General features: G+C 45.4%; 1 protein-coding gene across 1 annotated transcript in view; it reads left to right on the top strand.

Annotated features, from left to right (window-relative positions):
* The window catches only part of LOC139574371 (phospholipid-transporting ATPase ABCA1-like), a 48,489-nt gene that overhangs the window by 24,514 nt on the left and 1,868 nt on the right, over positions 1-22,107 (top strand). The window contains exons 7-35 of the mRNA XM_071398886.1: positions 1,882-2,079; positions 6,147-6,236; positions 10,368-10,611; positions 10,746-10,885; positions 10,988-11,104; positions 11,434-11,628; positions 12,083-12,288; positions 12,524-12,700; positions 12,819-13,041; positions 13,237-13,458; positions 14,638-14,842; positions 14,995-15,108; positions 15,260-15,434; positions 15,558-15,689; positions 15,845-16,122; positions 16,222-16,769; positions 16,892-16,943; positions 17,059-17,572; positions 17,742-18,026; positions 18,173-18,311; positions 18,418-18,662; positions 18,826-19,003; positions 19,136-19,396; positions 19,553-19,676; positions 19,776-20,089; positions 20,195-20,301; positions 20,397-20,673; positions 21,235-21,338; positions 21,704-21,796. Coding sequence (XP_071254987.1) covers positions 1,882-2,079; positions 6,147-6,236; positions 10,368-10,611; positions 10,746-10,885; positions 10,988-11,104; positions 11,434-11,628; positions 12,083-12,288; positions 12,524-12,700; positions 12,819-13,041; positions 13,237-13,458; positions 14,638-14,842; positions 14,995-15,108; positions 15,260-15,434; positions 15,558-15,689; positions 15,845-16,122; positions 16,222-16,769; positions 16,892-16,943; positions 17,059-17,572; positions 17,742-18,026; positions 18,173-18,311; positions 18,418-18,662; positions 18,826-19,003; positions 19,136-19,396; positions 19,553-19,676; positions 19,776-20,089; positions 20,195-20,301; positions 20,397-20,673; positions 21,235-21,338; positions 21,704-21,796 — 5,957 coding nt within the window. The remainder of the gene's footprint in view (positions 1-1,881; positions 2,080-6,146; positions 6,237-10,367; positions 10,612-10,745; positions 10,886-10,987; positions 11,105-11,433; positions 11,629-12,082; positions 12,289-12,523; positions 12,701-12,818; positions 13,042-13,236; positions 13,459-14,637; positions 14,843-14,994; positions 15,109-15,259; positions 15,435-15,557; positions 15,690-15,844; positions 16,123-16,221; positions 16,770-16,891; positions 16,944-17,058; positions 17,573-17,741; positions 18,027-18,172; positions 18,312-18,417; positions 18,663-18,825; positions 19,004-19,135; positions 19,397-19,552; positions 19,677-19,775; positions 20,090-20,194; positions 20,302-20,396; positions 20,674-21,234; positions 21,339-21,703; positions 21,797-22,107) is intronic.

Genomic DNA, 22,107 nt, shown 5'->3' with positions numbered 1-22,107 from the left:
TTTGGCAAACTCCAAGCGGGCTGTCATGTGCCTTTAACTGAGAAGTGGCTTCCATTTGGCCGCTCTACCATAAAGGCGTGATAGGTGGAGTGCTGCAGAGATGGTTGTCCTTCTGGAAGGTTCTCCCATATCCACAGAGGAACTCTGGGCGACCATCGGGTGTGTGACCATCGGGTTCTTGGTCACCTCCCTGACCAAGGCCCTTCTCCCCCGATTGCTCTGTTTGGCCAGGCGTCCAGCTCTAGGAAGAGTCTTGGTGGATCTTCCATTTAAGAATGATGGAGGCCACTGTGTTCATGGGGATGTTCAATTCTGAAGAAATGTTTTGGTACCCTTCCCCAGATCTGTGCCTCAACACAATCCTGTCTCGGAGCTCTACAGACAATTCCTTTGACCTCAGGGATTGGTTTTTGCTCTGACATGCACTGTCAACTTTGGGACCTTATTTATATAGACAGGTGTGTGCCTTTCCAAATCATGTCCAATCAATTGAATTTACCACAGGTGGACTCCTATCAAGTTGTAGAGACATCTCCAGGAAGATCAATGGAAACAGGATGCACCTGAGCTCAATTTCAAGTCTCATAGCAAAGGGTCTGAATACTTATGTAAATAAGGTATTTCTGTTTTTTGTTTTTTTTACCCCCTTTTCTCCCCAATTGCGTGGTATCCAGCGCTCCTCCAACCCGGAAGCCAGCCGCACCAATGTGTCGGAGGAAACACCGTGCACCTGGCTACCTTGGTTAGCGCGCACTGCGCCCGGCCCGCCACAGGAGTCGCTGGTGCGCGATGAGACAAGGATATCCCTACCGGCCAAATCCTCACTAACCCGGACGATGCTAGGCCAATTGTGCGTCGCCCCACGGACCTCCCGGTCGCGGCCGGCTGCGACAGAGCCTGGGCGCGAACCCAGAGTCTCTGGTGGCACAGCTAGCGCTGCAATGCAGTGCCCTAGACCACTGCGCCACCCTGGAGGCCTTTTGTTTTTTATTTTTAATACATTTGCTAACATTTCTAAAAACCTCTTTTTGATGAGAATTTCTTATGGAATATCTACATAGAGGCCCCTTATCAGCAACCATCACTCCTGTGTTCCAATGGCACATTGTGTTAGCTAATCCAAGTTTATCATTTTAAAAGGCTACATGATCATTAGAAAACCCTTTTGCAATTATGTTAGCACAGCTGAAAACTGTTGTGCTTATTAAAGAAGCAATAAAACTGGCCTTCTTTAGATTAGTTGAGTATCTGGAGCATCAGCATTTGTGGGTTTGATTACAGGCTCAAAATGGCCAGAAACAAAATAACTTTCTTCTGAAACTCGTCAGTCTATTTGTCAGTCAATACTAGTGAAATGCATAGCACTCAGAATTAAAAAAGTTTTATCAGTATTGTTCATCCTGATCAGAGAGGTTTTTTACATGGACGTTACATTTGAGATCATATACAACAACTATTACAAATGATAGAACAACAGGAAACATCTAAAACGCCAGGCCTGGTATTTATAGCGCATTATGAACTGTCCTTTGAAAAAGTAAGATTGGATTTTATTTATAAATGCCAGGATTTTTTTTACATTTCGGTAATTCTCTTTTAAAATGGGTAAAAGTAATATATAGCAACCCCATGTGTAAAATAGTAAATAGCGGCTACATCACAGAGTTTTGAATTGTCAAGAGGCGTTAAACAAGTGTGTCCGCTGTCACCATATCTATTCGTTATGGCCATTGAAATGCTAGCTATTAATGTGATGAAGCAGGGATACCCCTCTGGACTAGTAATGTAACTTGGAGAATGTTCAATACTAGACGTTCTTCTCGACTCTGAAGAAATACTGGGTCATTGCTACATTACACACTGACCTTTCTCCATCTCCAGGTGCTGGTCAAAGGCTTCGGTGTCCACCTGAGGAACTTGTGCAGCAGCAACGGCACCAGAGTAGAGGACTTTGTGACCATCACAGACAGCAAGGTGTCCAGTCTGGTCCAGAAGATCCTCTGCGTGTCACCAGGCTCCTGGCTCAACCAGGCAGAAAGCCACTTTCTCCACAACCTGGACTTCCTCAAACCCATACGGGTAAGAACAAATGGGCACTAGGCACATTCTTGTTTTTCTCCATTAAAGACCAAATCCAGGTGACTTAATCACTGACATGCACAGTGCCGAGAACCAAAGCGTAGGGGGGAAAGCAGAAGATCAGAAAGAAAGTGATGAGCGTAGATGGAGGCATGTTGTTGCTTGTCCCTGTTGACCTACCTCTAGTTGTAGCCTGGTGATATGTTTCGAAACTAACTGCCATCAAAGAGAGGATTTTGGCCCCTCAATCTTAAAATGGTAGTCATTTATTAGTGTCACTTTTCTCTGAATCATAGTTTTATAAAGGTCACTTCCAATTCCACACCTTAGCACCAGTGTCAGGGAATTCTATCATTAACGTCCTTGCAACATGGTCATTTTGCCCCGAGATTAGATCATGAATTGAATTCAAAAAGGGAGATATTGCACGATCAAAGGCATCCTTTGTAACGTTTATAGATGGAAAACAAGGTTCCTAGAAACCAGACAGAGAAGTTAGTGTGATTTCTATCTATAAAAGTGCTGCTGATTGTATCACCTTGTCAGTCAGGTACAGTTTGACTGCCCACAATGATAAACATTAAGGAGTCATGGGCAACATGTTCTTCTCTGACCCCTGTCCCCATTCTGACATGCCACCAAGGGTCAGTTTCCTTATTCTGATGATAGTTTAATACAAGAAACAGTGTGTTTGTGTCCCTCTTTTGGTTCTTCTTTTTGTAGCCTTTAGGGAACAAGACATGTTAAACAAGACCTCAGGTGCTATTAAATCGAAATCGAAACATTATGTTTTTATTGTCTCACTCCGGAAAGTTGCAGTGAAATGTGTTGTTTTACAGGGTCAGCCATAGTAGTTTGGCACCCCTGGAGCAAATTAGGGTTAAGTGCCTTGCTCAAGGGCACATTGACAGATTTTTCACCTTGCCGGCTTGGGTATTGAAACCAGCAACCAGTAATTGACCGTTAATTAACATAAACACGTTTAGCATCTCCTGGCTTCCACACATAGCCGATAAGCCACTGATGCAGACCTTTGAAACATCTACAATTTAAGAAGTCAAATAAATATATTTAATATAGGCTACATTATCACAATAAGTCCATTATTTATTTTAGACAGGTCTAAAAAAATAAAATAAAAATATGATGAAAATGTAGCCTATTTCAGGAGTTGTTCTTATGTTAGGCCTTGATCTGTCTATGCCGTATGGCTGTGGGCTACACTAGTTAATTTAGCAGACAAGATTTGCTTAGAATTCCGTGGCATTATTTTATATAATTTTATAATATGAAGTATACAATTGAACATAGCTGAATAAAATAGAAAGGATATTTTCCCCAAACGGTCCTCCTATATGCTTAATTTAGAGTTATTTATGCAACTTTAGTTGTTAAACAAACGTTAGACTAAATGTTTTGAGGATACATTTTTAATATGCAAGCATAGGCAGCTAAGCTTTTCCTAAAGTAACCTGAATTAAATTAACACAATTATATAGCCTAATTAGCCTACTCCTGTCTCTACAGAAATAAATACAATTATACAAAATAGGCTACTAAAGCATGATTTGGCCAGAGGATCATTTAGCTTTTAAATTGTGGAAAGGCAGCGCGCACATTTTGGGCAGATTATTGTTAATTTGCGACTATCTGTGGAAGGTAGAGAGGCCAAGCCAGGCATATCGCAATATTTCAAAATACAATCGCAGGAATACATAGTTTGGAAAGCAAATGGCTATTGCTGTAAAGAGAAGACAATGAAAAGACTAATCTGTCTTTTAGTTATCAAAAATCTCTGCCTAATTGAATGAACAACAGTATAGCCTATCTTATTGGCAATATCCTAACTGCGCATATTCACTATTTATGTGCTCTCTAACCGTGTTCCTAGGGTTCTAGGTCTGTAGGCTACCTTTTGGAGTTATTTGGCCACTTCAGTTGTGATACAAACATGAATATGACGTATAGATCTACTATGACAATGATTTTTAAAAAGTCGCAAAAAAAAGTCTGTTTCTTACCTTTCTGCACACGCTGGGCATCATTCACAAGTGATAATATATCATTCACAAGTGATAATATATCATTCACAAGTGATAATATATCGTTCACAAGGGATCATATTGTCACTCATCAGACTATTCTTAATTTAATGTTGTCTTTACATATACTAAATAATATATGTGTGGAATTAGTTTTGATTTAGAATGGACCATTATCATGCACCTGTCGGAAAAGGGGTAGGGGGAAAAAATACATGTCATCATATGCACTTAAATAGCGAATGGAGGACGCTCTTACCACAGTTCATTTTCTTTCTTGCCAGGTAGGCTACTCCTGTTGTAAAGCAAAGCAGTGTGCTTAATATTAGGAAAGCTGATAAATAAATATAGTAGGCCTAGCCTATAGAAATCTGATGGGAGCCCCCTCTTTTTAATAGAGGCCATCAAAACTCAGTTTTCTCAAGCAATTTCATAGCCTATAGAAATGTTGCGCAACATGAGCTCATGTGCTCTCATGAAGTGTTTGATGTGATTTTCTATTGCATTTACATTGATGTCAGAGTGATTAGCGGGACAATAGATCGCTGAGTACCAGGCCATTAGCGACTGGCAGTTAGCAAGTTTGGTAGGCTACTAATGACCATCAGCAGCATCAGAGCCCAGTTTTGGAGAAGCCTAGTTACCGTGACTAAATGATCATCTGGAATTTGACTGCAGTCACCACGTGACAGCTAGTGTGGCGGTAATACGGTCGAAGTAACAGCCCTAATCACCACTGACTTCTCCAAGGCCTTTGACAAAATCGACCACACCATTCCCATTGAACGCCTAATCCAACTGGGTGTCAGACCTGCCCTCACAGCATGGCTCTGCAGTTTTATGACCATCCAAAAAAACAACAGGTACACTGCCAAGACAGCCTCTCAGACTGGTAGGAGCTGACGGGAACTCTTCTGGGCCCTCTCATCTTCCTTGCGGTCATTAACGGTGTAGCCCTGGATGTCGACAGCAGGTGGAAATATGTTGACAATCTATATCTGGTCAACCCGTGTACAATAGGAAACATCAGCACACCACAGCAGCCCTGAACAACTTCGACACGTGGGTTCATGCAAGCAAAATGTTACTGAACCCTGCCAAGTGCACAGTGACCTTCACAAGAAATCCACCTGTCCCATGCTCTCTCCGGATCGAGGGTCAGGATTTCAAAGTGTGTGATCGTGTGAAGATTTTAGAGGTAAAGTTACAGAAGGACTTACAATGGGGTGAGCAGGTTGTTACTATGGTAACCAAGAGCAACAGAAAATGTTTTATCCTCCATCGCCTTAAAAGGTTCCATGTGCCACAGGATGACCTGGTGAGCATTTACACCGGCTACATATGCCACACCCTGGAGTATGCTGCTTCTGCTTGGCACAGCTCACTGACCCAGGCTTAGTCTGATGACCTGGAGATTATTCAGAAAAGAGTGTGCCGCACCGTCCTAGGAGGATACTCCAGTTATACTGAGGCACTTCAGACCCTGTCCTTACCCCGGTATCATGAAAGACTGCACTGACCTCACTGTCAGCCTCCTAAAATCTCAATTCAGAGACAGGCTACCCACTGACCGAATCGCAGTGACAGGCAGGAACACCCACAGTCAAAACAAACCAAAGTCTAACTGAATGGGTCACCAATCCCTAACTGAATGGGTCACCAATAAATAAAGGTTAAAAACAAAAAATCCATATTTCTGCTCATTGACGTAAGGAGTGGCTTTAAAACTGCAGGACATTATTAATTAAACATGTTTTAATCTTATGTTATTGTTGTTGCTTTTACCCATTTAATATTTTGTATAGATATCACATTTTATTTGTCAAATGCGCCGAATACAACAGGTGTAGACCTTACTGTGAAATGCTTACTTACAAGTCCTTAACCAACAATGCAGTTTTAAGAAAAACAAGAGTTTTCAGTCTATATTGACTGCTATATGAGTGTAATAATTCAAAGTTGAAAACAACAGTCACTGTTCTTATTTTCTATGTGTGTGTGAATTGACACTTCTTCCCTCCACAGAAAGATGTGAGGGCTGACCCTGAAGCCGTCCAGCAGGTGGCCAAGGCTACAGACAAACTCCTGGAGAGCCTGGGCTCCCTGGCCTTGGAGGTAGACAATCACTGTCATCACTGCAGTTTATTACATGATGAAAACTATAAGGTTTTCTGTTGCCCCCCCTCCCCCCTTATGATCGCCCAGTACATTTCTTGTTTATAACCATGTTTCTTTTTATCACTGTCTTAACGAACACTCCTGCCTAAGATCAACAGTTTGCTGTTGGCTGGACCACAGACAGAAAAGGCCCTTAGATGTACACTGAGTGAACAAAACATTAGGAACACCTGCTTTCCAATCTAAGATTCCTTATTGATGTCACTTGATAAATCCACTTCAATCAGTATAGATGAAGGGGAGGAGACTGGTTAAAGAATTATTTTTAAGCCTTGAGACAATTGAGATATGGATTGTGTATGTGTGCCGTTCAGAGGGTGAATGGGCAAGACAAAATATTTAAGTGCCTTTGAATGGGGTATGGTATTAGGTGCCAGGTGCACCAGTTTGTGTCAAGAACTGCAATGCTGCTGGGTTTTTCACTCAACAGTTTCCCGTGTGTATCAAGAATGGGGTGCAACTCAAAATTAGGAAGGTGTTCCTAAAGTTTTGTACACTCAGTGAACAGCAGTTTTTTCTCCCCATCATTACAAAATGGCCACCACAAATTTCTCACCCCACCCCAACCTTTCATCTAGTCTTATTTGAAGTTTCACAGCATACAGGAGGAGAGGTTGGCTTAAAAACAGCACGTGGCATTGTGCTGTCCCCCTCAACTCCCTGCAGTATTTGTTTGTTGCCTGATAACCTGACCCAATTTGTTTGGATTGCTAATACATGTAGCTAGAAAGTCAATTGGAGAGGCAGTTGGTCCCTAGACGTTTGAGCAACAGCTTAATGTCGAGGACAACTGTTGGCCAATGTTCTAATGTGATGATAATCACAGTTTCCTCCTGTGAAAGATATGAAGTAAAGTACTGTAGGTCTGAAAAATATGTTGAGGATATCTCTTATATTGAGAATATCTCTTCTCGTTGTGTTCTTGCTATTTTCTTGCTTTGTCAGTTATACTGTCCTCCACAGCAATAGAAAACGGCCCTTGTAAGTAACTTGGCAGTAACTGTATTGGTATCAAGTGTCTCTGAGCCTAGATTTCCTCAGGAGATAGATGACTGGGAACAGCTGAACAAAGAGGGAAGGCTTTCTAAACAAGTTAGCGGGCAAGTCAGCATTTACGCAAAGGAAAGTTAACTTTAGTTGATTGATTTACACCGCAAGGTGAATGCATGCCCCTATGACAACAAACAGGAGGCTTTAAGACTGGCTCGATGGCGGGCCAGACTACCCAAGTGTTTTGTCTGTGTTTTCTCAACCAGTCAGTGCTCTGATTACTTTGCTTACAACAATAAGGACAACCCCCTATAAGTATACATAGATTCTTATGTCCGCAAACACATGGTATGTCGCAGCTGCATACCAATGCAATAAGCATTTCGCTACACCCGTGATAACATCTGCAAAATGTGTATGTGACCAATAAAATTAGATTTGAGCTATGCAGAACTGCTATGTAATGTTTATGAAGGCTCTTAACTACAGTATAGTGTACCGTCATTAGGAGTTACTAAAACAACCCCAGAGCTTCGTAGACATACTTTGTTGCCCTCTAACCCCAACAATGTATCTGAAGATGTCAAGAAACTCTAAGTCACTAAATATGACTTGGTTTGGCACATTACCCTGGAGTTATGTAGTGGTATGGACCCTCCTACCCCAACCAACGCCCTAGAAACAACTCACGAGGGGTCCAGAGCTCCTGTTGTGTGGTTCTGACTTATTGTGTGAGAGTTCAGTGTGTACAGCTGTTTCCCCCGTGTCTCTCACACACACACACACACACACACACACACACACACACACACACACACACACACACACACACACACACACACACACACACACACACACACACACACACTGTTCCAGGTGCGCCACCTGGGCTCGATTGGAACCATGTGACTGCCTTCTTGCTGTCGTGGCCGGGCTGAGTCAGGTCCGTCTATATGGAGAGGAGGGAAGGAGAGGAGATGGGAGGGCCTGACTGGCATGTATGTAACCACATTGTCAAATAGGCTCTGGGAGAGTCAACAGTCGGGACCACGTCTCCTCCTCCTCCTCCTCCTCCCCAGTGATGAATGACCGAGAGTAACCTTTTCTCTTTGGCACTTATTTTCTTCTCACTCCTGACTTTCTTTGTTTTCCCATGCCGGGTGAGGAAACCAGCTTTGCAGAGCGAGGAAAAGAGGGATAGAAATAGATAGTGAGAGAGAAGAGGTCAAACATAGAATGGCAATTCTGCCACAAAAGGTCTAGCTTTTCTGTGCAGACATAACAGGACACATTTGTTAGTACTGTATTGTGTGAATGTTGTTACAAGGCATTGTGCATTACAAGGCATTAGGACAGTTAGCACACACGCTATACAGGCTTCTTGTGAGGTCTGTTGTTGTGTTTTTAATGCTCTGAGTCTGCTCCTTGTCTGCTCCTAGTCTACTCTGAGTCTCGCCTTTTTATAATTTGGTATGAAGATACATTTTTGACCAGAAATGCAAGGTGGCAAAATCAGGTTGTTGTAAAAATGTGCTGGTCAGCCAAGGAACCAAGGTAGTAAAATACCATAAGAGCATTAAAAATAAATAATAATAATAATGAACATTAAAGCATTAACACACGAGGGGCGTGTATTACTGTGGTTTTAGCATGGCTGTGCTGAGGTCATAGGTACAAGGTGAAGACTAACACACAGTCATTACAACACATTGACAATTTGCCTTATAACAATATGTATCCATCTCACCATGTCAACAAGCTGGTCTTAAATCACAATGAATTGCTCCAAGTCAATCAATCAATCAATCAATCAATTTTATTTTATATAGCCCTTCGTACATCAGCTAATATCTCGAAGTGCTGTACAGACACCCAGCCTAAAACCCCAAACAGCTAGTAATGCAGGTGTAGAAGCACGGTGGCTAGGAAAAACTCCCTAGAAAGGCCAAAACCTAGGAAGAAACCTAGAGAGGAACCAGGCTATGAGGGGTGGCCAGTCCTCTTCTGGCTGTGCCGGGTGGAGATTATAACAGAACTATGCCAAGATGTTCAAAAATGTTCATAAGTGACAAGCATGGTCAAATAATAATCATGAATAATTTTCAGTTGGCTTTTCATAGCCGATCATCAAGAGTTGAAAAACAACAGGTCTGGGACAGGTGGCGGTTCCATAACCGCAGGCAGAACAGCTGAAACTGGAATAGCAGCAAGGCCAGGCGGACTGGGGACAGCAAGGAGTCACCACGGGCGGCAGTCCCGACGCATGGTCCTAGGGCCCAGGTCCTCCGAGAGAAAGAAAGAGAGAAGGAGAAAATTAGAGAGAGCCAAGATTTTCAAAATTTCCATAAATGACAAGCATGGTCAAATAATAATCAGGAATAAATCTCAGTTGGCTTTTCATAGCCGATCATTAAGAGTTGAAAACAGCAGGTCTGGGACAGGTAGGGGTTCCATAACCGCAGGCAGAACAGTTGAAACTGGAATAGCAGCAAGGCCAGGCGGACTGGGGACAGCAAGGAGTCACCACGGCCGGTAGTCCCGACGTATGGTCCTAGGGCTCAGGTCCTCCGAGAGAAAGAAAGAGAGAAGGAGAAAATTAGAGAGAGCCAAGATTTTCAAAATGTTCATAAATGACAAGCATGGTCAAATAATAATCAGGAATAAATCTCAGTTGGCTTTTCATAGCCGATCATTAAGAGTTGAAAACAGCAGGTCTGGGACAGGTAGGGGTTCCGTAACCACAGGCAGAACAGTTGAAACTGGAATAGCAGCAAGGCCAGGCGGACTGGGGACAGCAAGGTGTCATCATGCCCGGTAGTCCTGACGTATGGTCCTAGGGCTCAGGTTCTCAGAGAGAAAGAGAGAACGAGAGAATTAGAGAGAGCATACTTAAATTCACACAGGACACTGGATAAGACAGGAGAAGTACTCCAGGTAACCAACTGACCCTAGCCCCCCGACACAAACTACTGCAGCATAAATACTGGAGGCTAAGTCCAGGTCACATTCCCATTTGCATCCCACAAGATGACCCCTGACCCCATTTGCTAACATCACACTCCTTTGTGTCCCAAATAGCTGGCAAGCATGAAGAGTTGGAGAGACCTGCGTAACGAGATCATCTTCCTCACGGAGAACGCCACATCCTCCCCCAGCCACATGTACCAGGCTGTGTCGCGCATCGTCTGTGGCCATCCCGAGGGTGGCGGACTAAAGATCAAGTCCCTCAACTGGTACGAGGACAACAACTACAAGGCTCTGTTTGGCAACCACAACACAACCAACGGGGAAGAGCCCATCTCTGCCTACGACAACACATCCAGTAGGCAACTTCTCCTTCATGTTAATGTATTTCAGTGGTATTCAAACCTTTTTTAGCGGGTAACCAATTTCTTTGCTAGTTGTGACATTCTTGTATGGACCTGACGTCATTGTTCCTTCTGTGACCCCCTCCAGCTCCATACTGTAACGCTATGATGAGGAACATGGAGTCCAGCCCCGTGTCCAGGATGATCTGGCAGGCCCTGAAGCCTCTGCTCATGGGCAAGATCCTGTACACCCCCGACACCCCAGCCACACAGAAGATCATCCACGAGGTGTGTATCAGTTATACTATACCTCTTAGTTACAGTACATCGCTGGTCCCAGTAGTTGTTTTAGCAGAAAACTAACAGTCCCGCTCTCGCCCTCTCCTTCAGGTGAACAGAACATTCCAGGAGCTGGGGGTCCTCAGAGAGCTGGGGGGCATGTGGGAGGAAATTAAGCCCAAGGTCTGGACCTTCATGGAGAGCAGCGAACACATGGACCTAGTAAGGGTATGTCTGATTAATCTGTTGTCTCTACTACAGCCAACATCACTTATGTTAGCCTTGTAGAGCACCATTGTAGTATACCTTATACAACATTTTATTTTCAGTTTTGAAATGCTTTTGGCTTATAGAATGGCATCCGTAATAATAACTCGGAGACAACACCCAGGACACAGTAACATAGCAAATAGCAATACAACAAAATACATGATTAAGTAACATGATGGGAAGCAGCCCTTTCAGATGGTCAACACTGGCATCTTGTGGAGAGATGCGGGACGGTACCACAAAGTCCACTCATAGTCACTCTCCTGCTTTTCCTTCCTCTCTCCCAGACTTTACTGAAGAACAATGGCACTGGCAGCTTCTTCACCTCCCAACTGGCGGGCTCAGAGTGGACTGTGGAGGACGTCTCCAACTTCCTGACCAAACATTCGCATGACACGCATCCCCACGGCACCGCCTTCACCTGGAGGGAAGTCTTCAACGAGACGGACCAGGCCATCATGAGCATATCCCGCTTCATGGAGGTATCGCTCTCTTTCATTGTCTCTCTATGTGTCGCTCACGCACACACACAGTCACTTGGCCCCTTTCTTAGCCTCAGTTCAATTTTGTTCTCTTTCTGGTAAAGTCCCCATTCAGCACCTTCTGCAATACATACCAATGACATAATTGCGGGCGTTAAAACAACAAGTGAAACACATCAAGGTGCTTTGGGTCTGAGAGTTTTCATTCCAGTCATTGCCCTCTCTTTGTGGAAACAGTAGTCAATTGCAGCCATTTTACTTTGTCTCAACCTCTTCCACTGTATAATGGGAAATGGCAAAGAAAAACTCAGCTGGACCAAGTTAGCCATGAACCTGATGAACATTCCATTTAAAGCCTCCCCATCCCCCCCTTCCAGCATGTGAATAGATCTGCTAGTCCTGGCCAAGACCAGATGAGGATAGGCCTTTAACAAATGCGTTTGTTTGTTTACAGTGTGTAAACCTGGATAAGATGGAGCCCGTGGCCAATGAGGAAAGGATGGTCAACAAATCCATGGCACTACTGGACGAAAGGAAGTTCTGGGCGGGGATTGTGTTTCCAGATATTGAGGCCAACAGCTCTGAACTGCCGGCCAACGTCAACTACAAGATCCGCATGGACATCGATAACGTGGAGCGCACCAACAAGATCAAAGACGGGTATGTTGATTCAAAGCGCCCCAATCTATCTACTAGATGTATTGGACGGTGTTTTATGCCTGTGTCATTGGGGTCATTTTGAACACTCACTTTATTTTTTTGTGAAGGGGGATCCCTTTCAACTTTTTGGGAAAATTTGAATTTGTTGTGAACCTTGCTCCTTGGGAGGGAATGAATTTGTAAGAGGTTTACAGGAAGAGGGGTTTATGCGTTGCTTTTTTCCCTCTCTTAACAGATATTGGGACCCTGGTCCTCGTGCTGACCCATTTGAGGACCTGCGCTACATCTGGGGTGGCTTCTCTTACCTCCAGGACATCATCGAGCATAGCATCATCACAGCAGTAACTGGCGTCAAGGAGAAGACGGGAGTCTACATCCAACAGATGCCCTACCCCTGCTACGTGGACGACATGTGAGTCACACCGAGCAGGATTTGACCTTATTCACCTGGGATCTGTGTTGAGTGGCTAACTGCAAGGCTTTAAAATGGCTTCCATTTCCTCCTTTGACCTATGACCTCTGTCCTCCAGCTTCCTGCGGGTGATGAGTCGCTCCATGCCCCTCTTCATGACCCTGGCCTGGATGTACTCTGTGGCCATCATCATCAAGAGCGTGGTGTACGAGAAGGAGGCAAGGCTCAAGGAGACCATGAGGATCATGGGATTGAACAACGGCATCCTGTGGTTCAGCTGGTTCATCAGCAGCCTCATCCCCCTGCTAATTTCTGCCGGCCTGCTGGTTGTGCTGCTCAAGGTATTGCACTGCATCCCAGGATTTAGGTTGACAATGATCCTTTTTCGCATCACAATATTTCAGGGATATTGGTATCATGACAATAACTTGTATTAATATTTTATGTTGATGTGAGACTGTTTTTGTTTGTTTTCTGATGTTAATTGACTTCCTCCCTATTTACCAATGAGAATCCTCCCTCTCTCCTCTAATCAGATGGGGAACCTGCTGCCCTACAGTGACCCCGGCGTCATCTTCCTGTTCCTGGGTTCCTTCGCCGTGGTAACCATCATGCAGTGCTTCCTCATCAGCACAATGTTTGCCCGTGCCAACCTGGCGGCGGCATGCGGGGGCATCATCTACTTCACCCTCTACCTGCCCTACGTCCTCTGTGTGGCCTGGCAGGACTATGTGGGCTTTGGGGCCAAAATAGTCGCTGTGAGTCATGCTTTTATATGTACTAGACATTTTGAGTTGATGTTGGTTGTCCACATGTGACATTTTATAAGAGGAGCCACTTTCATTAGGTTATTAAGTGTAGTGCCACTACAAACAGGGCAGCTTTGTCTTTGAAATGTGTTTGTAATGTAACTCTCTTTTGACACATTATTGTTTTTTCTGCTGCTGGTTACCTCCTCAGGCTCATCATCTTATTGGCATTGGTGTTGTATATGATACACTATATATACAAAAGTATGTGGACACCCCTTCAAATTAGTGGATTCGGCTATTTCAGCCACACCTGTTGCTGACAGGTGTATAAAATTCGAGCACACAGCCATGCAATCTCCATAGATAAACATTGGCAGTAGAATGGCCTTACTGAAGAGCTCAGTGACTTTCAACGTGGCACCGTCATAGAATGCCACCTTTCCAACAAGTCAGTTTGTCACATTTCTGCCCTGCTTGAGCTGCCCGGTCAACTGCAAGTGCTGTTAGTGCTGCAAGTGCTGTTAGCAGTGAAAACGCGTTCTCTGGAGTAATGAATCACGCTTCACCATCTGGCAATCCGATGGACGAATCTAGGTTTGGTGGACGCTACCTGCCCCAATGTACAGTGCCAACTGTAAAGTTTGGTGGAGGAGGAATAATGGTCTGGGGCTATTTTTCATGATTCGGGCTAGGCCCCTTAGTTCAAGTGAATGAAAATCTTAATCATATTCTAGATGATTCTGTGCTTCCAACTTTGTGGCAACAGTTTGGGGAAGGCCCTTTCTTGTTTCAGTATGACAATGCCCATGTGCACAAAGCGAGGTCCATACAGAAATGGTTTGTTGAGATCGGTGTGGAAGAACTTGACTGGCCTGCACAGAGCCCTGACCTCAACCCCATCGAACACCTTTGGGATGAATTGGAACAACGACTGTGAGCCAGGCCTAATCGCCCAACACCAGAACCCGACCTCACTAATGCTTTTCTGGCTGATTGGAAGCAAGTCCCCGCAGCAATGTTCCAACATCTAGTGGAAGGCCTTCCCAGAAGAGTGAAGGCTGTTATAGCAGCAAAGGAGGGACCAACTCCATATTAATGCCCATGATTGTGGAATGAGATGTTTGACGAGCAGGTGTCCACATACTTTTGGTCATGTATTGTATTAACATCTCTCCTTCTCTACAGAGCCTGCTGTCCCCAGTGGCCTTTGGCTTTGGCTGTGAGTACTTTGCCCTGTTCGAAGAGCAGGGCATCGGCATCCAGTGGAACAACCTGTTCAATAGCCCCATGGAAGAGGACGACTTCAGCCTGACCACTGCCATCATCATGATGTACTTCGACTCCTTCCTCTACATGGTGATGACCTGGTACATCGAGTCCGTCTTCCCTGGTAGGTGTCCATGAGCTGAACTATTCCACTGTAATGGATCTGTTTGGGTACCATTTTGATAGGCTTATGTTGAAGCCACTTGCCTTGTATTGTATTGTTTTGTTGTTTGCATTGTCTGAATGTATGTATGTGTTTTTTGTGGTCTCCTTCAGGTCAGTATGGTATTCCCAGGCCCTGGTACTTCCTCTTCTCCAAGTCCTACTGGTTTGGAGAAGGAGACAACAGGAAGACTGACTTCAGTCAGAACAAGAGAAGGAGCTGTGAAGGTAAGACCCCGATTTAACTCCGATGCAGAGCAACTGATTATCCACATGGTGGGCGAATTAATTTGAGCAGTTGTGTGTTTATTCAAGCAAAAGAAAATGGGATGGTCATTGTACCCCATTTGAATTACATTATGTTGTGTTGTGTCTTCAGCTGTCTGTATAGAGGAAGAGCCAGCCCACCTGAAAACTGGTGTCTTCATAGAGAACCTGGTCAAGGTGTACCGGCACGGTAAGAAGCTGGCTGTGGACGGGCTGACTCTGGGCTTCTATGAAGGACAGATCACCTCTTTCTTGGGCCACAACGGAGCAGGGAAAACCACCACCATGTAAGTGCAATGACATACACGTAGTGCCATCTGTGAACAATAGCCCATACAAATTTAGTTGAAAGTTACATTTATATATTTTAAAAGGAGTTCATCTAGTATTGACATCTTTGTATTTGTCAGGTCGATTCTAACGGGACTGTTTCCCCCTACCTCTGGCACTGCTTACATCATGGGAAAAGACATCCGATCGGAGCTGAGTGCTATTCGACAGAGTCTGGGCGTTTGTCCACAGCACAACGTTCTCTTCAGCATGTAAGTGTTCCCAGTCCATCATATTAGCAACCAGTTTTAACAGAAAGTTAATTATAATGACCAAAAACAGGAAATATTTATGTCAATAGTTACATTGGTTTGTTATGAGCAGTTGTTATATGAAGTCTAACGTGTTTGTTTTTGGGTTTGACCAGGCTGACCGTTGAGGAGCACATCTGGTTCTATGCTCGTCTGAAGGGTCTAAGTGAGAAACAGGTGAAGTCTGAGATCGAACAGATCCTGATAGACACTGGCCTGGCGCACAAACGCACTTCTAGGACCAGCACACTGTCCGGAGGGATGCAGAGGAAGCTCTCTGTGGCTTTGGCCTTTGTCGGGGGGTCAAAGGTTGTGATTCTGGACGAGCCCACTGCCGGGGTCGACCCCTACGCCCGCAGGGGCATCTGGGACCTCTTGCTCCAATATCGTCTAGGTAACCACTAACTCCTTACCTCTTTTTAGCAGCTATGCATAAGAAACTACTGGGGGGAGTCCTGTGTGATAGCTCACTGTTTTCCCTCCCCCTCTCCAGGTCGTACCATCATCCTCTCCACCCACCACATGGACGAGGCGGACATCTTGGGCGACCGCATCGCCATCATTTCCCACGGCAAGCTGTGCTGCGTGGGCTCCTCCCTCTTCCTGAAGAACCAGCTGGGTACAGGCTACTACCTCACCCTGGTCAAGAAGGGCCCAGAACCTTTCCTCAGATCCTGCCGCAACTCCTCCAGTACCTTCTCCTTAACTAAGAAGGAGGAGGATTGTCCCTCTGAGAGCAGCTCCGACGCAGGCCTTGGCAGCGAACACGAGAGCGAAGTAGCTACCATAGAAACTGCTCAGGCAGCTTCCATCTGTGAAAGTGCCTTCGTGCCCCCCGACGTCTCCCTGATCTCCAGCCTGATCTTCAAGCACGTCCCGGCCGCCCGCATGGTGGAAAACCTTGGCCACGAGCTCATCTACGTCCTACCCTACGGTGCGGCCAAGGACGGCGCCTTCGTGGAGCTCTTCAAGGACATGGACAATCGCCTCCCTGACCTGGGCATATCCAGCTATGGCGTCTCCGACACCACCCTGGAAGAGGTACAACTACAATAGATTATTAAATGGATAATGGGATGGATATCATGTTTCTAGATGCTCAAAGTACTTTACATTGCATTGGGGAATAGTGTTTGATTTCTGTCTTTTCTATCTCCTCATAGATTTTCCTAAAAGTGGCAGAGGACAACGGAGTTGACACTGAAGTTCCCTCAGGTAAGAACCCTGTAGAAATCGCCTGTGGGTATGACTCGGATTATTAAGTCTTGAATGGTTCTAGAACATGTCAGCATCTGTTAATTGTTGTTATTTTGTATGTGTTTTTGCTTAGACGGTACACTCCCCCTGCGCAGACGTCGTAGAAATCATGCCTTTGGTGGAGGAAATGCCTTCGGTGGAGACCACCAGAGCTGCCTTAGACCCCAGATTGACGACGACAACAATGAACATAACGACTCGGACGCAGACCCAGAATCCAGAGAGACAGACTTCTTGAGCGGCTCAGACGGTAAAGGCTCCTACAAGGTGGAGGGATGGAGTCTGAAGAGGCAGCAGTTTGTGGCCTTGATTTGGAAGAGGTTTCTGTACGCTCAACGCTCCAGAAAAGGTTTCTTTGCTCAGATTGTACTCCCTGCTGTGTTTGTGTGCATTGCCCTGGTCTTCAGTCTCATCGTCCCACCTTTCGGAAAGTACCCCAGTCTGGAGCTGCAGCCATGGATGTACGAAGAACAGTCCCTCTTCATCAGCGATGACGCCCCTGAAGACGCTAGCACACAACGGTTATTGAGTGCCCTCACCGAAGGACCTGGGTTTGGAACGCGCTGTATGGAAGGACAGCCCATACCGTGAGTCTCAATATGCCAGGGTCTAACAAAATGGCTATTTCCATTTGTACAATTTCTCCTGTCTTTGAGGAAATAAAAATGACAGATAGGTGTATGATGAGGCACATATTTTCAATGTTCTTTAGGAGATAATGACTCTCAATCTCTCTCTCTCCTCCTCCTCCCTCAGTGACACTCCCTGTACGATGGGTGACGAAGACTGGTCCATACCGGAGGTCCCGGAGACCCTTCTGGAACTGTTCCGCTCAGGTAACTGGACCATGGAGGAGCCGTCCCCCGCATGCGCCTGCAGCTGTGACGGCCGCAAGAAAATGCTCCCTGAGTGTCCTGCTGGAGCCGGAGGACTGCCACCCCCTCAGATGAAGATCAGCGAGACAGACACCCTGCAAAATTTGACCAACAGAAACATCTCTGACTATCTGGTGAAGACCTATGCAGAGATCATTGGGAAAAGGTATAACTTTCATATATATATTGCATATCTTTTATAACAGTGGTATGATATAGCATGTACAATAATTGAGTTATACAATTGTTTTTGTATACCTGTCTAGCCCAAATTGACATTAAATAATTATGCTTCTTTTTTTCTTATCACAGTTTGAAGAACAAAATCTGGGTAAATGAATTTAGGTACGGTGGCTTCTCATTGGGTGCCAGGAGCACCAACGTCCTCCCCCCAGCTGACGAAATTGACGACGCCATCGCTCGAGTGAGGAATATTTTTGAATTGGAGAAGGTGAGACTTCCATTCATTCATTCCCACATTCACTATACCTCGGTTTCTGCCACTGAACACAACATCACTGCCACCAATCTAAACCATTGTTATTATTTATCTTCAGGGTGCAGCCGCAGAACGATTCCTGGAGAGCTTGTCTAGCTTCATCAATGGTCTGGACACCAAGAACAATGTCAAGATTTGGTTCAACAACAAGGGGTGGCACAGCATGGGAGCCTTCCTCAACGTGATGAACAACGGCATCCTGCGCGCCAACCTGCCCCCTGGCAAGGACCCCAGCAAGTTTGGCATCCGCGCCTTCAACCACCCGCTCAACCTCACCAAGGAGCAGCTATCCCAGGTGGCACTGTAAGTTCCCACGCCACGGACATCTTGGAACAATGACATCATTAAAGTATTTGACCTAGTAAATGTAAATTACCTAGTAGAATGTAGAGTTTGTAAAGTGTACCTAGCACAGTGTACTCTCCTTACCACCCAACTCACTGACCACCCAAACCCCCCCCCGTAGGATGACCACCTCAGTGGACGTCCTGGTGTCCATCTGCGTGATCTTCGCCATGTCCTTCGTCCCAGCCAGCTTCGTAGTCTTCCTCATCCAGGAGAGGGTGAGCAAGGCCAAGCACATGCAGTTCATCAGCGGCGTGCAGCCCCTGCTTTACTGGACTGCCAACTTCATCTGGGATATGGTGAGAACTCCTAGCGGCCATTTTGAGTATTTCTTCTGAGCATTTCGCAGCTGTTTTCTACTAGTGTAAAGCGCTACATGAACAGAATTAGTTTGATTGATTGCTAACCTTGTCATCTCGTTTGTCTTGCAGTGTAACTACATCGTCCCGGCGACGCTCGTCATCATCATCTTCGTCTGCTTCCAACAAAAGGCCTATGTGTCGTCCACCAACCTGCCAGTGCTGGCCCTGCTGCTGCTTCTCTATGGCTGGTCTATCACTCCCCTGATGTACCCGGCATCCTTCTTCTTTAACATCCCCAGCACGGCCTACGTGGTGCTGACCTCCGTCAACATCCTCATCGGCATCAACGGCAGCATCTCCACCTTCGTCATGGAGCTCTTCGGAGACAACGTAAGGGACACCACACATTGGCTGCGTAATGTGGTGTGCTCATCCTTGCCTAAGGAAGCCATTTTGTTTTTTTTAGACAACAGAGAATTAACACGATCTTTTGTTAATGTTCCACTTATCTGGTGACATTAAGGGTTAAATATTCCTCCTCTTCAGGAGATTGGGGGTATCAACAACATCCTGAAGAACGTTTTGCTGATCTTCCCTCACTTCTGTCTTGGCCGAGGTCTCATCGACATGGTGAAGAACCAGGCCATGGCCGACGCTCTGGAGAGATTTGGTAAGAACTGCATTTCCCCATGAGCCATTTTTCTATGTAATTCAGCGCAGAGGTGTCTCTTGAACATTTCTCTAAACCCACTCCTCCTGCTGTTCACAGGTGAGAACCGCTTCCGATCCCCTCTGGAATGGGACATGGTGGGCAAGAACCTGTTCGCCATGGCCGTGGAAGGAGTGGTCTTCTTCATTATCACCGTCCTTTTCCAGTACCGCTTCTGCATCAAGCCCATTAACCTGCACACCAAGCTCCCTCCGGTGGGTGAGGAGGACGAGGACGTGGCCAGAGAGAGGCAGAGGATCGTCAACGGACTGGGACACGGAGACATCCTGGAGCTCCGACAGCTCACCAAGGTCTACAAGAGGAAGCAAAAGCCAGTTGTAGACCGCCTGTGTGTGGGCATCCCTCCTGGAGAGGTAAGATTAGATTATTTAAAACAAGTAAATACACGATGCAATGACATATAATCTCTTTCAATCTCCTTTGGTATATTTCCTCTGTTTCCTTTCTCTTTCTCTCAGTGCTTTGGCCTCCTGGGTGTGAACGGAGCTGGAAAGACCACCACCTTCAAAATGCTGACAGGAGACTCCATGGTCACCAGTGGAGAAGCTTTCCTGGCTGGAAAAAGGTAAGTCAGCCATTTTGTGCCAGAGCTCATACTAGGTATTACAGTGGAGAGCTTCAGTAGTCTAAATGTGAGACTTACTTTTTTTGCTTTGGTAGTATACTGCGGGAGATAGACGAAGTGCACCAGAACATGGGCTACTGTCCCCAGTTTGACGCCATCAACGAACTGCTGACAGGCAGAGAGCACCTGGAGTTCTACGCCGTCCTGCGTGGAGTGCCCGAGAAGGAAGTGTGCGAGGTTGCTGAATGGGGCATCCGTAAGCTGGGCCTAGTAAAGTATGTGGACAAGGCAGCAGGAAGCTACAGCGGAGGAAACATGAGGAAACTCTCCACGGCTATGGCCCTAATAGGAGGACCACCCGTCGTGTTCCTGGTACGTACCATGTCCCAACACACACACACACAGACCTACATAAACTGTAAACACCAACACAAGTGGATCAGACTAGTTGCATCAGCTTGGAGGTGACCTTGATGTGACATATCAACAAAGGACCTCTTCTAAGTCAGATAACTGGTGTTTAATTGTTCTCCCAGTGGGGATTGCAGCAGCGATGGTTGTGTAATGAGGGTTAGATTAAAACTCTCCCACTGGCACGCCACAGTGCTCTCAAAGGGTTCCTGGAAAATCATAGGCTTATGTTTTGCTACTATTGGGCTGGAGAGAGGGGCTGGCCACATCAGATGTGAGTGGGATAAAAGGGGAGAGAGACAGAAACTGAATGGTCAGACAATGCAAGAGACAGAGCAAGAGACATGGTGAGAGCGAAAGAGAAACGACATAAACAAAGACAGAGAGAAAGCAAGTTTCTAATAGCAAAATGCAACACTAGAAGAGCCATAATGCCTTGCTCCCCCCTGCTGCTGGTCTTCTCTGTGTTTTTCCTGCTCAACCTGTGGGCCAACCTTAACCTGGCTGTGCTCTTTGTGACAGGACGAGCCCACTACTGGGATGGACCCAAAAGCGCGCAGGGCCTTATGGAACTGCATCCACAGCGTCATCAAGGAGGGACGCTCCGTGGTGCTCACCTCGCACAGGTAACCAGAAACACCATAACACCTCAGCCATGCTAGGCTAAGAGCTAACTGCTATACATTGAAATGCATGGTCTTGTTGTTGATTGGTTGGCAACATAGCTTATGTACGGTATAGGCTGCGGTTAGGCAATCCTCATTAGCACAAATGTAGCCTATTGGCATGTACTACGTAGTTTACATGATTCAAAGTATTGCTTACCCACTTACTGTGCAGGATGACAATAATAGCTTTTGGAGTGTTAACTTTACTTTGACAAGGTATTAGCTTATTTGACATAGACTAACCTTTGCAGGGATGTGATTTCTAGTTCATCAATTCCTTTACACTGTATCTAATGTCTGTGTCTACCATTTTGTGTCTTCAGTATGGAGGAATGTGAGGCCCTGTGCACCAGAATGGCCATCATGGTCAACGGCAGATTCCGTTGCTTGGGGAGCGTTCAGCACCTAAAGAATAGGTAAGATGACAAGTCCTTTCACTGATGCATATAAAACAAGCAAATACCTACAAAGTGTATTTCGCTCTGTGGCTTTAAATACAGTAAATTGCTCAAATGATGTATTGATATATTACTATCCCCCCCCCCCCTAATTCATGTTTTAATTTTTTTTTGTAAATCTAGATGTATTTGTTTATAATTCTTAACAATGCTTTTTTGTATGATTTTGTAATCATTTGAAAGGGAGGTGCCTTACAAGCCTCTCAGGGTTTTTTACATTTTTTTTTACCTCTCCTGAAATCTCTTTGTTTGCCTTTTAAACGCTCATC

This window comes from Salvelinus alpinus, chromosome 4 (genome assembly GCF_045679555.1).
Source record: "Salvelinus alpinus chromosome 4, SLU_Salpinus.1, whole genome shotgun sequence".
NCBI lineage: Eukaryota > Metazoa > Chordata > Actinopteri > Salmoniformes > Salmonidae > Salvelinus > Salvelinus alpinus.
Note: the sequence above shows the minus strand (reverse complement) of the source record. Positions and strands in the feature narration are given on the sequence as shown.